At 37.7% G+C, this 17,296-nt stretch overlaps 1 protein-coding gene across 1 annotated transcript in view; it reads left to right on the top strand.

Moving 5' to 3' along the window:
- The window catches only part of angpt2b (angiopoietin 2b), a 28,863-nt gene extending 12,173 nt beyond the window's left edge, over positions 1 to 16,690 (top strand). Inside the window, exons 3-9 of the mRNA XM_053493518.1 lie at positions 476 to 597; positions 3,261 to 3,493; positions 3,726 to 3,850; positions 9,955 to 10,056; positions 10,862 to 11,028; positions 15,586 to 15,716; positions 15,911 to 16,690. Coding sequence (XP_053349493.1) covers positions 476 to 597; positions 3,261 to 3,493; positions 3,726 to 3,850; positions 9,955 to 10,056; positions 10,862 to 11,028; positions 15,586 to 15,716; positions 15,911 to 16,071 — 1,041 coding nt within the window. The 3' untranslated portion in view covers positions 16,072 to 16,690. The remainder of the gene's footprint in view (positions 1 to 475; positions 598 to 3,260; positions 3,494 to 3,725; positions 3,851 to 9,954; positions 10,057 to 10,861; positions 11,029 to 15,585; positions 15,717 to 15,910) is intronic.
- The last annotated feature ends 606 nt before the right edge of the window (positions 16,691 to 17,296 follow it).

Raw genomic sequence — 17,296 nt, 5'->3', positions numbered from 1 at the left:
ATTGTCATGACATATGTTTATTATGTTAGCGTAGCTGTAAAATTAATATTTTATCTGTTTTTACAGCTACAGCTGTAAAAATAGAACAAGTTGTGGTTATACACATGGTATAATAATCGCTTGGATAAAACACAATTTCCTGTAAAGACAATGTTACAGCAAATAGAAATCAAAACAATAAAAGGTCCTTCGAATCTTTTACATTTATTATATTGCACTAAAAACATGTGCAACCATGCAAACCATGAATTGTATCATTTCAAATCCACTACCCTTTAAAAATGCTTACAGTGTAATCTGAAGAAATATACTGTATAACAACAAAAAAGTGTTTAGCTTGCATCTGTGTTGCCAAAAGGTTTCTTTTTACCTTGTATAGCTTATGCTAAAGAATGTACTGTAGGCATCCGTATTTATGAATAAAACAAGAACTTGAGCTTGTTGCATATTAACCATAATTTGGTGACATTTGCAGGTACTGAATCAGACAAGTCGACTGGAGATCCAGCTGTTGGAGTACTCTCTCTCCACCAAGCGACTGGAGAAGCAACTCCTGCAACAGACCCAAGAGGTGTCTCGTCTAAATGACAAAAACAGGTAAGATGTCCAGGGGCGTGAGGGATCTCCACACTGAGCTTTCCCTGTTCTGATGTCTAAAGTGCAGAGGGAACAAAGCATATCATAGCTGTATTATTGTGGGTGGTAAAAAGTCAGGCTTGAGCAGTGACTGAAGAGTGTCAAAGTCTTCCAGCTGTTCAGGGCACAGCCAGAGGAAGCCCACTCTGAGGGGGTCAAAGGATCAAGGATAACCCTTAATGGTGTGAGAGTTCTGTTTGTTTTGACTTTTCTTTCCAGTTGTTTAGCATTCCAGCTTCTGAACAATACTGGCCTAGACAAACACGGATCCCCACCCACTCACACACACCACCTGTGGCACATCTGCACTTTTTCCTAAAGTAGATGGGAGTAGTGGAGGTCACTATGGGAGTAGCAGTGTATGGTAGACATTGTAATAATATATAAATTCTTACAGTATGTTACGTAACTTATGAATTGTAAATCTAAGATCACTGGACCTTATAAAAATATGTATTCCGTGTAATGTAAAGTATTCCTATGTGTCTGTTAACATGGGGCCCTCTGGAAGTACAAGGAAAGTGAGTTGTGAAGGGAATTTGGGGAATTATGTTTTCTGAAATGCCAAAAGTGGCTTGTTCAGTCCATATGCTTGGATCGTTTCAATGTGTAACTGCCATAAAGTCATTAATAAGAGTCATAAAAAGCAGGCCTATCGGATTTATTGCCTTCATTTGGAGCACATTAAGATGCATACTCACACACTGTCAGTGCTGTCTTCGGGTTTGATGGAGAAAGCCAGTCACCAGCACCATCTGTGAAAGCTTGGACCAGCCAGGTGTTTAAGGGATGTTTAGTTTCAGCAGCTACTCAAAGGAGTAGCCATTTTACAAGAATTTTTATTTATGTGAGGTAGAGGAAGTCTGGCTAGAAATGTTGATTAACAAAGAAAGAAAATCATTGTTGATTTGCATGATGTAATAATTATTACACATAAATAACACTTTTTGTGCAATAAAGATTTGTGCAATAAATTTTTTCAAAGTCACCATTAAGATAACTTATTACATATTTTATTTATTCAATTAATAGTTTTATTATTTAATTTACAGTTTATTAAACAAACACATCCCATAATACTAGTAAAATTTTATTAGCTACTAGCTGCAATAGGTAGAAACAGGATCGACCAGGTTTCTGGTTGAAAGTTACTAGGGAGCTAGCTACACTCTTGTGTAGTGATGCATATATGGATAAGTAATAAAGTACTGAAGGTTTATTGCATGAGGGGAAAACAAAGGTAAATTTGTTTTGTAAGGTAAGATCCCTTTCTTCCCCAAGAATGTTCATGTTACTTAAATCATTTTCAGTAAAACAGTTATGAGGGTTTTATTTTTAATGGCAAGGATTGGCGACACAGTGTCCTAGTGGTTAGCACTGTCGCCTTACACCTCTAGGTCCTGGCGTCGATTCCTGCGTCAGGTCTGTGTGCATGGAGTTTGCATGGGTTTCCTCTGGGTACTCCGGTTTCCTCCCACAGTCCAAAGACATGCACAATATGCTTATTAGCATTTCCAAATTGCCAGTAGATGGTCCTCTAGAGAGGCAAATGGCAACCGAATCTGATATCCTTGCCAAGAAAACCCCATGGACAGCAATGAAAGTGCCTTAAATAATATAATTATTCTGTCTACCAAACCTGGTTGTATTCCTTTTCCACACAAGCATTCTGACTGTATTAATACATTAAAAATCAGTTTGTCTTTGGTAGCACTAACAAGCTGGCCAAGTGGGTGTATGAGGCTGACCAGGTCAGATTGTACTTCGTGTGCTAGGTATAATTCCATCCAAGCACAGGCAGACACGACTGGCTTTCTTGGTACTTGTTTATCTGGAATCAGTATTGATAAGAAAATATGGACCGTATTAGCATGACAAAATAATCGCATACACTGCATGTAGAATAAAATTTTATCAAAGTAAAATACAGATGATTAAAAAAATCAGAAAAATACCTTGTTGGATGCATGCTAGAAAAGGTTGTTTAGTCTGCAGTAAGTTATAACTTATACTTGTTCACATCAAATTAAAGGTCAGACTTTAAGCCTTTATTGGAATACAAGATGTCCATGCTTGCCACATTGCTTAAGAATCTTTGTTTCTGATCAGAACATTTAAGCATGATGTGTACAGTACATAACCACTGAGACTTCAAACTACTGTAAAAGGTACTTCGAAATATTGTGAGTTAAATAATGCATATGCAGGAAATATAGCTTGAATAAATCCACGTTTGCACCATTGATCTTAAAAAGGGGAAACAAATCATATAAATGGAATAAACAATATAATGGTGACAGTTACAGCAGGGTTTGCCAAAATGAATCCTACAGTAAATACACTTGTCAGACAAAATCTTTTACATATATTAAAAAGCAATCATATTTTTTATGGTTACAGTATATTCAGTTATTATTTTATTTGAAACCAATAAGTGGAAATATATCTGTTAATACATTTATAAAAAAATAAATAAAAAAAAACACATGACTTCCATTCTGGCCTTGTAGATATGAACATAAATATAATTGTTTTAAATATTGTGTCAACAATGACATAATGGTTTTGAACACAGATAACATCACAGAATGATATCGAATAGGAATGCTTTTTCTCCAAAACAGATATCTGGAGGAGCGCTTCACTGCCTTAGAGGCCAGACACAGCCAAGAGCTACAGGCTGTCCAGCAGGAAAAGCAGCAGCTGCAGGAGCTTCTGGACAAGCAGAATCGCCTGGTCACCGTGCTTGAGAAACAGCTGGCCAGTTCCACCCGCAACAGCACACTGCTCCAGCACCAGCAAGCTACTCTCTCAGAGACACTGCAGCAGCTACTGGCCATGATCGCCCAGTGCAACGGTTAGTGCCAAACTCTAATCAGCATGGATGTCTGGAAAGCATCAGAGTGTATTTCTGGGAAACACAACTGTGGGCCAGAATGCCTTGTTACAAGATGAGAGAATGATGCTTTTACTCAACACCGGGTTACGGGAAGTTGTAATGTTGCTCAACATGTTATTTTAGTACATGAAAAAAATCACATACAGTACACACATTCTCAATATCTAATGCGCACCTTCTGCCCTGCCAGATATTACCAGCCTGTCTAAGGTGAAGACAAGGATTTTCAGAGATTGTGCTGACATATACAAACATGGAATTACTGAGAATGGAATATACAACATTCATCTCGCCAATAGCACGCAAACAGTTAAGGTAATACAGAACAGCTATTGAGCTAAAAAAGAGAAGAGAATATAGTTGTATGAGTGAAATAAAAGGTCACACTTTAGATTGTTTTTCTAAAATTAGAAGATAGAGTACAGTATTGCTTGTTAATCTTATGTAACCACATATGTAAGTTAATATGTAGATAATATTTAATTTAATATCCATATTTATCTTGGGAGCTGTAAAAAAGGAAGGTAGGATGTACTCTATTCACGTTAATACAAACTGCTGGTTTTTCAGTGACATTTTCTCTGTGATTGTCAGTATAGTGACAAATCCACATAAACTTTTACTTCCTTATGCAAGATTGTAATTAGTTACTGCTTTGCTTTTATTCCTGTGGTACTGTATACAGCAAGAATGATTGTAAAACATTTTTTTTAATGGTAATTCACAAACCTCTTATCACAACTGGTAGGAATTACTAAGAATAAAGTTATAATACTTTACAATGTTCATTTATGTGGAAAACTAAAAAAAAAAAAAAAAAAAAACGAACTACAGTAGCAATTATTGAATCCATGCTATGGCACTACTACTGCTAACAATACAGCTATATCACTTTGTTGGACTAATGAACTACTACTTTATGTTGACCAAAGTGTAAAAATGTATATCATTAATATATTTGTGCTCGCACATGTAAAGGGTCAATAATACCTAATACCTACCTACTACTAACTATTATGTAGAATTGCTTGCTATAGCAGATTTGTATGTACATTATAGAGGACTAATTCATGGAGAACTGACATGGACATATACAGTACTTGAGCTATTCCTCCTTTCTTCATATTACTTACTCATTCATCGTCTATACCGCTTTATTCTGTATTCAGGGTCGCGGGGGGCCTGGAACCAATCCCGGGTGACTTAGGGTACGAGGCATGGTACACCCTGGAAAGGGTGCCAATCCATCGCAGGACACACACACACTCATTTACACACTACGGGCAATTTTGGGACACCAATTAATCGGAAAATTGAGCTTGGCTGGGAATCAAACCCGGACGCAAGACGACAGTGTTAACCACTACACCACCTTGCCACCTTTCTCCATATCAAGTGAAATTAAATGATTTAGAAGCAATTACAGAAAAGGAAACGAATGTGTTACTGTGACAGGATGCAAAATGATGACTAAAAATACAATTCAAAAATTGAATTGTGTTTATGTAATAACCTCAGCAGCGACCTCATTTCCCCTCTCGTCTGTTCCAACCTCTCAGCATTCAGCATCATCAGTATACTTATCATCATGACCGTCCATCATTATCTGCACCTGGTTCTCATGCCTTAAGTTTTTTTTTTAATGCTTGAATAATTCAAAGGTCACTGTGCGGCCTTACAAACATCAAACACAAACATTTTATTCATCCATAAAAAAAAAAAATACAAGAAATGTTTCGCTCTTTGAAAGGAACATAGAAAGAAATAAGGGGTGGCTCTCGTTTTGCACAATACTGCATGTGATTAATTTTACTACATTAGTTAGCACTCATTAAGGAGCTGCAAACAAAATGCTATCACAGTAATGCAATGTAAATGACAAATTATTTTTTGCTTTGAGGTGAACAGTGAAACTTGAAAGGACAAAATGATTTATTATAATGTAGAGATTTGTTTTGTTCCCGGGGGAATGAAAATTTTGTGGATAAAATGCTAAAATAGGAAAGTAGGAAAAACATGTTACATATGGGCTCTAGGTGATTTAAATTTCCAGCGTCTAAATATTCTTTTTCACACTTGGTTTATCTTTATTATCAGTGTTTTTAGGCAAATTGCATTTTTGGATAGGGATTAAAGGAAAAAAAGACATGGGAAAAGGATATTGGTATTCATAGACCTTTCTTATATGCACTCTTTCTGCTGTTCTTGTTCACACAGAAGCCAGGTGTTTGGCCTAGGTTTTGTAGTCTCTTGCCAAATTTGGGACTTTGCAATGTGAGTTAATAGCTGCAGATTCACCACCCTTTTTCGTGATGCAATCTTCCCTGTAACAACAAATTGGTTGGTTTATTTCATTTAACGGCTCTATATTAGTTTGCTGTTCTTTATATTTTATTCATCTGCATAAAAAGTACCGTGCAGAAGAGCTGTAAATCTAATGCGAAGGAGTTAAGTTTTATCCTATAAATAAAACCTTTAGAGTAAAAAATGAGAACAAGGTAGAAGTAGAGCAAATTTCAACTTGACTTGTTTACAGAACTGACCACACCCAGGAATGATAATGTGATGGATTCAAGTTTTATGGGAGAAAAAAGCCCTTTACCTCTGGCCTAACAGCTTCCACTATGTCCTGTATTCAATTTGTGGAGGAAACGCTTAAATAAGATCCAGATATAGTGTGTGCCCATGGGCAAAAGAATAACTGGTCTCACAGCTTGAGTTAATGTGGGTGATTCTTTATTGGTCTTTGAACTATTTTCAGTGTGTTCTGACTATGGTTTTAAAATATTATCCACCAAGATTATTATTTGTTTTTAGCAACATACAGTAAATTATATTTTTGAAGATGTAGGAAAAATATTTCGTTACATGTCAAGATTATTTTGTGTAGCAATTCATGTATCATCACACACTTCTTTTTTAAACTAGATATTTAATTCACAGTGTCTGTTTTGCATTTGAACTTTCAGTTCCTCTATAATCCTACAGGTGGCGCACTGTTAACACATTGGCAGACAGCAAGTCATTGCATGTGGATGGAGCAAATTATTAGCAGATTTCATCCAGAATTATAACAAAAAGGAATATACAGTATATTAAAGATATATATTGGTAAAATCATAATACTTACAGAATCGCAGTACCAATCGAATCAACACCTAGGTTTCTTTTTTAGAGTTTCCTTTGTCACCCAAGGTTACAGATGTATGTCTTAAAGGTGCACTAATATGTTATAATTTGTGTATTAAAACTGCTTAAACTATTGTTACTTTAATCCATGCTGGATCTCTGCCTTGTATGGCATTCCCTAGTCTCTTCGTTTACCTCTTCTTCCTTTAGCTCCACTTTGTTGCTTTTTCCAACATGTCCAAAAAAAGACACACACTCTATTTTTAATATTCTTTTTGCTTTGATTATTGTTGTGGGATCATTTTGATAAGCATATGCAATGTCAACATTCATTTTTTATCCAGAGTCACATTCTATCCAAGATCTTGTATTGATGATGGGAAAGTTGAACCACAATGTAAAGTCTTCTCCAGCACATCTCAAAGATTCTTAATGGGGTTTAAGGTTTGGATTCTGTTATGGCCAATCCATGTGTGAAAATGATGTCTCATGATGCTCGCTGAACCACTCAACAAATTAACCCCCGATAAATCCTGGCATTGTCATTTTGGAACATGGCCGGGCCATCAGAGAAAAAAAAATCCATTGATAGAAAAACCTGGTCATTCAGTATATTCAGGAAATCATCTGACCTTATTTTTGGGCCCATAACGTTGCTGAACCTAGAACTGACCAACAGAAGTAACCCAAGATCATAACACTGTCCCCACAGACTTGTACATGGCATATACAGTACATCCACCTCTCTTCATACCCTGATGCACTCATCACACCAGGGTAAATCTAGACTCATTAGACCTTTTTTCCAATGCTCTGCAGTCCATTCTTTCCTAAGGCTTCACAGCTGTTTAGTTCCAATCTCTTGAGTTATGTTTGTGCTGCAAGTGTGGAAATGCTCCCTAGTGATCTTCCATCACACTTATTCAGAATGTTTTTCTGACCACATTTCTTCCTTGAAGTTGATGATTCACTACTATCCTTACATGTTTTAATAATTGAGTTCTTTACCCAATTTTAGTAGTCTCTGCCTTGTTCTTTTCTTTACTTAATGCAGGCCAATAATTTGACCCTTTTGAAACAGTAACTTCTTTGCTATGACCACAGGATATGTCTTCTTGTTTAGGAAATGAAAAGCAACTCACTGCATCAATTAAGGTTATATAACTTGTTACCAGCTGAACCATATTAATCACTGCAGTCATTATCCAATAGAAGGCTATTAAATATTTGCTTAGTTAAATCCAGGTGGTGACTTTTTTTATGCTGGGGGGGGGGGGAATCACAGACCATGAATGCACACCCCACAATGCAGAGGCTGTGCTATCAGGAACATTGTCTATCCACCACTGTTGTTTCTCTCCCAAACAGTATGAATTCATTTCAACTTTATCTTTCCTTCATTCATTTGATCTTTTGGCAGTGACAGAAACTTGGATAACTTTCAAGAATTTACATGACACCAGCTGTTGTATCACCTGCTTATGTTTCTTCTATAGCGAATGAGACACTGGCTATCACAGAAATGTAGCTTCTCAAACTGACATGGTCTTTTCATCATTTGACACCCATGCTATAATAGTTTTTTCTCCCAATAATATTTTTACAGTGGTTATCCATTGCCCCTGAGGAAGCATAAAAGAGATTGGAATTTCTGATGGAACCTTACCCTATCTTCTTGGAGCCTCCCTTTCAAGCAAGATCTACTCCACATGTCTCCTTTCTCTTGCACTCTTTTGACCTTACCTTCGACTTCCCTTGAGCACACAAGGGAAGTCATTTTACTTGCCTACACTTGAATTATTCACTCATCTCCCTGCCCTACCTATCACAAAATGTTCAAACTGCAATTTGCACTCCATTTCTCCTATCTCAATAGCTTCCAGTAATCTAACAATCCTTTCATAACTCCTTTCTGGAACTCCTTTCCTCTGTTCAAGATCTTTCTTCTGAAACCCGATCTGTCTTCAAAAAGAAAAGTCTTCTTGTCCTGCCAGTTGGCTCTTGGGTTTGCTGTGTTGCTTTGTTCCCTGTTAGGGCTTCCAATAACTGCTAGTATTAATTTAAAAACACTGATGCCTGTCTACAAGGCCACAATTTACCCACACCTACCTGAAGGCTCTTATCAATTGCTGAATTAGACCAACTTCTCTTCAAGCTTGTAGCAGGGCTTGATTTGAACCACCATCCTTCAAAGTACTAGGAAGACATGCATAAAAGAACATTCATCTCGCCAGTGAACTTTAACTAGTCTTTACACTTATGGATAAACCATAAATGTAAGGTTATTGTAAATGAAGAAAGGAAGAAACAAATGTATACAGTATTAAAATTGGATTTAAGGCACTGTTGGCTCAGTGGTAAGTTTCTCGCCTGTCATGTGGAAGGCACAGGTTCAATAACCAACCATTGCCCAACCTCAGCCCGGAACTCTCTATTGCAGCAGCCAAAAGACCACCAAGAACAACAACTAAAAAGTTGGGAATTGAAGGGCCAGAGAAACTGCAGCATTTTATTCCAAACTCATATTGTGACATGGGGTTAATGGCTTTTGTTTCATCTAAGTCAAAATTGTTTGAACAAATGATTTCAAAACAAAGTGTTTTTTTTTTCAGGACAAAGTTCATTTGTGTTCACCTCTGTGCAAGAATTTAATTGTTTGTGACATGTGAGTAAACTGAAAAGTCTTTGTGAGGAGAAAGTTGGCTCAATGGCATACTGTTGTAAGAAAGCTTGAATAGGAGTTAATCAAAAAACTATTTCAAGAAAAAAAATATGCACATCTAAACTGTGCTGTTACAGGAAACACTTTTGCTCTTTCCCAATTCTTCCATTTTAAACGATTGCAGGATACTGCCAGCAGTGTTATTTATTTATTTATTTATTTATTTATTAATAATCTGCTTTATTATTATTATTATTATTATTATTATTATTATTATTAATAATAATAATAATAATAATAATAATAGTAATAATAATAATAAAAAAAGTAGTATTAGTGGTGGTGGTGAGGAGTATAATGATCCTGACATTATAATGCAATTTAAAATTATTTTTATTTGACATGCAGTTGATTATATTTTGCATAACCCTAGTACTGTAGGTTCAAAACCTTCATAACGCAGCTGATCTTACACTTATAGCCTAAACAGTGACACCAGCAGTTTAAATTTAAAAGCAGTTGTGACATCAATCAGTCATATAATTCTGTACTTAACTTCCTTTGTAGAAATAACAATAAGAAATTATTTTTAAGCCATGAACGATGACTTTCTTTGACTTGTCACTAGGTGTTCTGTGACATGAAGACTAGAGGAGGAGGTTGGACTGTTTTTCAGCATCGCTTTAACGGTTCAGTGGACTTCCACCGGAACTGGAAAGATTATAAAATGGTGAGTTTCTCTTTCAATAAATGTAAAGTGCTTAGTCTGAATCAGCACACATTGTAACATCTTTTGTGACAAATATAACAAGGCACAGTGTTTGTGACTATAGTGCATGCACAAAAAAAAGAAGTTTTGTTTAGTTTTGTTTGTGAAGAAGAGCACAAGTCTCATAGGCAATGAGATTAGAGCAAAACAGGTATTCAGAAGTCACTGCAGGAATAATAATTTTAAAAAAGGTACACAGAAACTAAAGAATTACTAAACAGATGACTTGTAGTGACAAAATAAGGTTATGCACAGAAAATAAACCTCTAACAAAATGGCACAAAGATTTGTATGTACGGTACCATATGACAATGCTTAATCTATAGTTCTATCTTAGTTAATCTTAGTTTAAAGGCATTAATCAGCATTTAAAAGTAATGCATCTTGCTCAGTTCATAGGGGGAAAGATCACAGCTAACAGGACAACTCTCAACAGACTGCAAATCACTTCTCATTCTGCTTGCTTCATTTGTTATCCAAGAAAAATATTTTTAGGAGGGAATGATAAATATTTGGCCATGGAATTAGTGAGGCCTTCTAGGTGACAGATAACGCATGACCTGAAGTGTTGGAGTGTGCAAAGTTTAAATAACACTATACAAATGTTGTTTCATTAACTGGCTAAGCCAGATAAGAACATGCATTAAAAAAAAAGCATGCTACTTTACAAAGGTTTGTTTTTGCAGGACTTTGCGTGTAAATGCACTCTTATAATTGCAGCAGATGTTTTCAGATATGAAAATCTCACAGTTTATGCAATATGTAGGGATTTGGAGACTCCTCAGGAGAACACTGGTTGGGAAATGATATCATCCACCTTCTCACCACATCCCGGGACTACACTCTACAGGTCCAACTTAAAGACCTAGAGGGAAACCAGGCCTACTCTCAGTATGATCGTTTCTACATCGATGGAGAGGAAAGGAAATATAGGTACAGTACTGAAATCTTTGGCCCGACTCACAAAAATCATGTATAATCATCGTGTAATAAAAGCTGGTCAATTTGAAATTCCAAACCCATTGCATCTGTGTTTTTTTATTTGAATTAATATTTTGTTTAATTTGATGGAGGTTCAGGCTATCCGCATTGTAAATTTAATGTTAATCATTCTTTTGTTCAGTTTCATAAATTGTTATGCACAACATTTTCCAAAAGCAATACATGCTACATTTAGGGCTCTTTAATAGGACAGTATATACTGAGAGTCATTGATACATGAAAACTGCCTTACCCTGGTCAGGGTTGCGGTGGATCTAGAGCCTATACTGGGAACAATGGGCATAAGGTGGGTATACCCCCTGAAATGGGATACCAGTTTACCACAGGCGATCAAGAACACACACTCATACTTAGAGGCAATACAGCATTAACAATCTACTTATCTTCATGATTTTGGAAGGAATCCTGGCCCCTGACTTTGGGATAGACCTTACTGCTGCTTTCTGTGGATAAGGTGCTTACAGTGGATATATATACAGTGAGGTCAATAAGTATTTGATCACCCTGATGATTTTGCAAGTTCTCTTATCTTCTTTCACTTGCTTTGGGTCATTGTCATGTTGGAAGACCCAGTCACGCCACAACTTTAATGCTCTGACTGAAAGAAGGAGGTTTTTGCCCAATATGTCACAATACATGTACCCGTTCATCCTCTTCTTGATACAGTGCAGTCGTCCTGTCCCCATGCAGAAAAACACCCCCAGAGCATGATGCTTCCAGCCCCATGCTTCACTGTAGGTATGGTATTATTGGGATGATACTCATCATTCTTCTTCTAACATGGCGAATGGAGTTAAGACCAAAAAGTTCTACTTTGGTCTCATCTGATCACAGGACTTTCTCCCATGTCTCCTCTGGAGCATCCAGATGGTCCCTGGCAAACTTTAGATGGGCCTGGACATGGGCTGACTTAAGCAGGGGAACCTTCTGTGTGTTGCGAGATTTTAAACCATTACGTCTTAGTGTATTACTGATAGTAGCCTTGGAAACGATGGTCCCAGCTCTCTTCATGGCATTGACCAGCTTCTGCCGTGTAGTTCTGGGCTGATTCTTCACCATTCTTAGCATCATTGATACCCCATGTATCTACTTAGATTTGGCTGATTGTGGGGTGCACAGGTGTCTTTATGACAGCTAACAACCTCAAACAGGTGCTACTAATTTAGAATCATGAGCAGAGTGTAGCTGGACTATTTAAAAGCAAAATAACAGGTCTTTGAGGGTCAGAAATCTGGCTGATAAACAAGTGATCAAATACTTATTTGACACAGTAATTCACAAATAAATTGTTAAAAAATCATGCAGTGTGATTTTAATGTAATTTGTAATTTTTTGATTCTCTCTCACTAGATTTAGATTGTCTCTCACAGTGGAAATGCACCTATGCTGAAAATTGTAGCATATAAATCATGTTATATGTATGATTTATAAGTAAGAGAACTTGCAAAATGACAGGGTGATTAAATACTTATTGACCTCACTGTATATATATGTACTAATAAACATTAGACTTTCATATATTTTAGATTCATTACACACAACTTAAGTAGTTCAAGCCTTTTATTGTTTTAATATTGATGATTTTGGCATACAGCTCATGAAAACCCCAAATTCCCATCTCAAAAAATTAGCATATTTCATCCGACCAATAAAAGAAAAGTGTTTTTAATACAAAAAAAGTCAACCTTCAAATAATTATGTTCAGTTATGCACTTAATACTTGGTCGGGAATCCTTTTGCAGAAATGACTGCTTCAATGCGGCGGGGCATGGAGGCAATCAGCCTGTGGCACTGCTGAGGTGTTATGGAGGCCCAGGATGCTTCCATAGCGGCCCTACTGTAAGCTCATCCAGTGTTGGGTCTTGCGTCTCTCAACTTTCTCTTCACAATATCTCATAGATTCTTTATTGGGTTCAGGTCAGGAGAGTTGGCAGGCCAATTGAGCACAGTAATACCATGGTCAGTAAACCATTTACCAGTGGTTTTGGCACTGTGAGCAGGTGCCAGGTCGTGCTGAAAAATTAAATCTTCATCTCCATAAAGCTTTTCAGCAGATGGAAGCATGAAGTGCTCCAAAATCTCCTGATAGCTAGCTGCATTGACCCTGCCCTTGATAAAACACAGTGGACTAACACCAGCAGCTGACATGGCACCCCAGACCATCACTGACTGTGGGTATCATTTGACACTGGACTTCAGGCATTTTGGCATTTCCCTCTCCCCAGTCTTCCTCCAGACTCTGGCACCTTGATTTCCGAATGATATGCAAAATTTGCTTTCATCCGAAAAAAGTACTTTGGACCACTGAGCAACAGTCCAGTGCTGCTTCTCTGTAGCCCAGGTCAGGCGCTTCTGCCGCTGTTTCTGGTTCAAAAGTGGCTTGACCTGGGGAATGCGGCACCTGTAGCCCATTTCCTGCACACGCCTGTACACGGTGGCTCTGGATGTTTCTACTCTAGACTCAGTCCACTGCTTCCGCAGGTCCCCCAAGGTCTGGAATCGGTCCTTCTCCACAATCTTCCTCAGGGTCCGGTCACCTCTTCTCATTGTGCAGCGTTTTCTGCCACACTTTTACCTTCCCACAGACTTCCCACTGAGGTGCCTTGACACAGCACTCTGGGAATAGCCTATTCGTTCAGAAATTTCTTTCTGTGTCTCACCCTCTTGCTTGAGGGTGTCAATGATGGCCTTCTGGACAGCAGTCAGGTCGGCAGTCTTACCCATGACTGCGGTTTTTAGTAATGAACCAGGCTGGGAGTTTTTAAAAGCCTCAGGAATCTTTTGCATGTGTTTAGAGTTAATTAGTTGATTCAGATTATTAGGTTAATAGCTCGTTTAGAGAACCTTTTCATGATATGCTAATTTTTTGAGATAGGAATTTTGGGTTTTCATGAGCTGTATGCCAAAATCATCAATATTAAAACAATAAAAGGCTTAAACTACTTCAGTTGTGTGTAATGAATCTAAAATATATAAAAAATCTAATGTTTATCAGTACATTGCAGAAAATAATGAATTTTATTACAATATGCTAATTTTTTGAAAAGGACCTGTACACACACACACACACACACACACACACACACACACACACACACACAGATCAGTAATAACACTAAAAGCCAAAATGTTATGCCCTATATTGGTAGACTGTCTTGTGTCACTGGGGAAGCTCTGGTTCCTTGGGGCATGACTCTCTTTGACCTCTCAGGGTGATCCTTTGGGTGCTGTAGGTTGCAGGGTTGGGACTAAATGAATCTGAGTTGTTTGTCTGGCGCATTCCGCGTATGCTTAGTTCGACTGAGATCTTTGAAGGCTGAATGAACAACCTTTAAACTTTTTGCCTGATAAACTGCATACATGGCAGCCTGTGGTGCAATGAGTGTTCTGATACCTTTCATCATGTCCAGCACTGACTTTTCTCAACAATTTATGCTACATTGGCTTTCCGTGTGGGATTGGACCGGATAGGCTAGATAAGCTTTGGTTGCCCATGAACCTGTCATTGGTTTACTGGTATATACTGTTTTTGATAATCAGTGTTATTCAATTCACCTGATGTTAGTGTTGTTCCTGATCAGTGCAGGGGAAACTGCCACTGTTTGCTTTCTGCTATTTTCTCTATTAATAGGTACTTTTAGCCGACTGATTTAAAGGCAAACATGGAAAGAATTCAAACAAATTGCCTTCATGTGTTCTGACAGCCGAGTCAAACAAATTTCACCTTTCTGTTACGGATAAGGCATCAGATATTGCCTATGGAAATGATTATATCGCGTGAAGCAGAAACAGAAAAAAGAAATTCCAGAAATGAAATGAGTTCGTAGTGTAGGGAGGGATTGAGGCTTGGAAAGTGGTAAGACTTTAATAAACCCGGGCTTATTGGAAATAATTGTGTGTGGCTCAAACTGGTTAAACAACCTGGGAGGGAGTTTTGGGATCTATCGCCAAATTCCACCAAGTTTAAGCTCTCTTTTCGCCTTTTACCATATGTGTAAGTTTTATTTGCATGCTGTGAATGCTGGCATCGTCTGTACTATGTTGTGTTCATAAGGCAACAGCCAGACATGTGACCTGTTGTGTAAGGTTGTCTCTGAGCCAAAATGCTTGCTTGTAGACTCATGCTGTGTGGTCCGTTTTCAGCACTTTTCATACTAATTGTTTGCAATCACACCTTGTGAGTTGTTGCAAACAACAGATTATAGATAATGGAGTCATTTACAACAGCAGAGTTGAATGCATGCTAATTTAATGTATTATACTTTTATACCTCTGGTTGTACTTTACAGGCTCATGGAAAGGCGGGCGAAGTTACACAAAACAAAATTACATATTGGACACTATACTGCCAAAAGTTTGTGGACACCCGGCCACCAGATTTATATGTGATTTATGAACATCCCATTCTAGATTTACTCTCTCCTTTGCTTGACTCTTCTGAAAAAAAAAAAAAATTAATTATACTCTTTTTATTTCTTCTTCCTCCAGTGTCCACGCTGAAGGTTTCAGTGGTACAGCAGGTCGCACCAGCAGCCTGACCCATACAGGGACCATGTTTAGCACAAAGGATCAGGATAATGATCGCTGCACTTGCAAGTGTGCCCAGATGGCCTCAGGAGGTAAAAAAGCTGCTCAGTTTTTTCATTTTCTGCTGATTAGTTTCAAATAAACTTCTCATTACTTAAATTTCCACGAAATATTGCATTGTCAATTAACTGTTTGGTGACAAACTCTAACTCATGCTATTAATGTGGATTTTTGACATGTTCCTGATTCTTTTTAGTTGTTGATTTTTGATATTTTGTTATTTCAGGATGGTGGTTTGAAGCCTGTGGGCCATCCAACTTAAATGGCATTTATTACACTGGAGTCTCAAGTGTAATGCGCTACAATGGGGTCAAGTGGTACTACTGGAAAGGGCCGAACTCAATAGTAACCAGAACCACTATGATGGTGCGTCCTGTGGATTTCTAAAAATAAATGTCTTAGAGACATATGACTCTAGACAGCAAAGTTTCCAGTTATAATTAAGATCTATGCTCATTTTTGTCCAGCTGCACTTATATAAACACTATATGTCCAACATTGGGGAATTTGTGACATAGACAGCAAAAGAGTACCAGAAGGCTATCGACACAGCTGAGACTCACTGACATTTTAAGCATTTTTGGAATTTGTGGAACACTATATGATTCAATCTGTCTTGTTTGTTCTGCTTTGGCAAAAAAAGAGGACCCAGCTGCTTCATCAGTACATTATTTTCCTGTATATAAAAGCTCATGCAGTGTAGAATGCAAAAGACTGGAATTTCACATCAGTGTTTGCTTGCATACTTGGCTAGTGAATTGAGCTCATTATAAAATGTGAACCATTTTTCCCCTTTCCTGAAAACATCCCCTGTCCACTGTACAGCTCTGTTTTCTCCTCTCTGAGAATATAAAGTTTATGAGTGAAGACTTCCATAAAAATGCATGAGAAAGTAAAAAAAGTGTATGTTTTACATTTGCGTTCTTTTCTATAAAATATATATTTGTAATAAAAAAAAGGCATGAAATTGTGATTGTAGAAAATGAAAAAGCATGAAGGCTACAATGCCAATAACTTACAATGCATTCGGTTCATGGTGTTTTTTTTAGCAGCAGGCTGTGCCTAATGCAGCGCTCTGGTTGATTGACCATCCATGCAGGGTGTTAAGAGGGTCAATATTATCTCAGCGGCCATGCCAATTTCTTGATGAAGCATACAATAGAAGCTGCTTGCAGAGCTTGCTCTAAATACACCAGAGAGGCAGGCCCCTTTGCACTGCTGACCTGTGTGCACAGTTAGACATATATCTGCAGTCATGATTAATCACTGCAATCGTGATTTAACACTGCTCAGTAACCCCATTCATTCAGAGGCACAGGGTTTGTAAAAGATGAGAAATACTTATACCGCCATATACTGTGAGGTAAGATCCCAATCACAATCACGTTCTCATGATCCCTGACTATATCTACAGCATCCTATCATGAATATACATCTAGGGGAAAGTCATTGCATTTATTGTCCAGGAATTTACTGCTGCCAGTGCAGATGAACCAAACTGAAGATGTAGTGCATTGAATAGCATTTACATGCACACCACGCCAAGCTGCACAAACAGCTTTATTATGAGTCTACCAGCTGCCAGTGGTAGATCATTGCTCAGAATAAGAGA

This window comes from Clarias gariepinus, chromosome 3 (assembly GCF_024256425.1).
Source record: "Clarias gariepinus isolate MV-2021 ecotype Netherlands chromosome 3, CGAR_prim_01v2, whole genome shotgun sequence".
Classification (NCBI taxonomy): Eukaryota; Metazoa; Chordata; class Actinopteri; order Siluriformes; family Clariidae; genus Clarias; species Clarias gariepinus.
The sequence above is the reverse complement of the archived record's forward strand: the minus strand, read 5'-3'. Positions and strand labels throughout refer to the sequence as shown.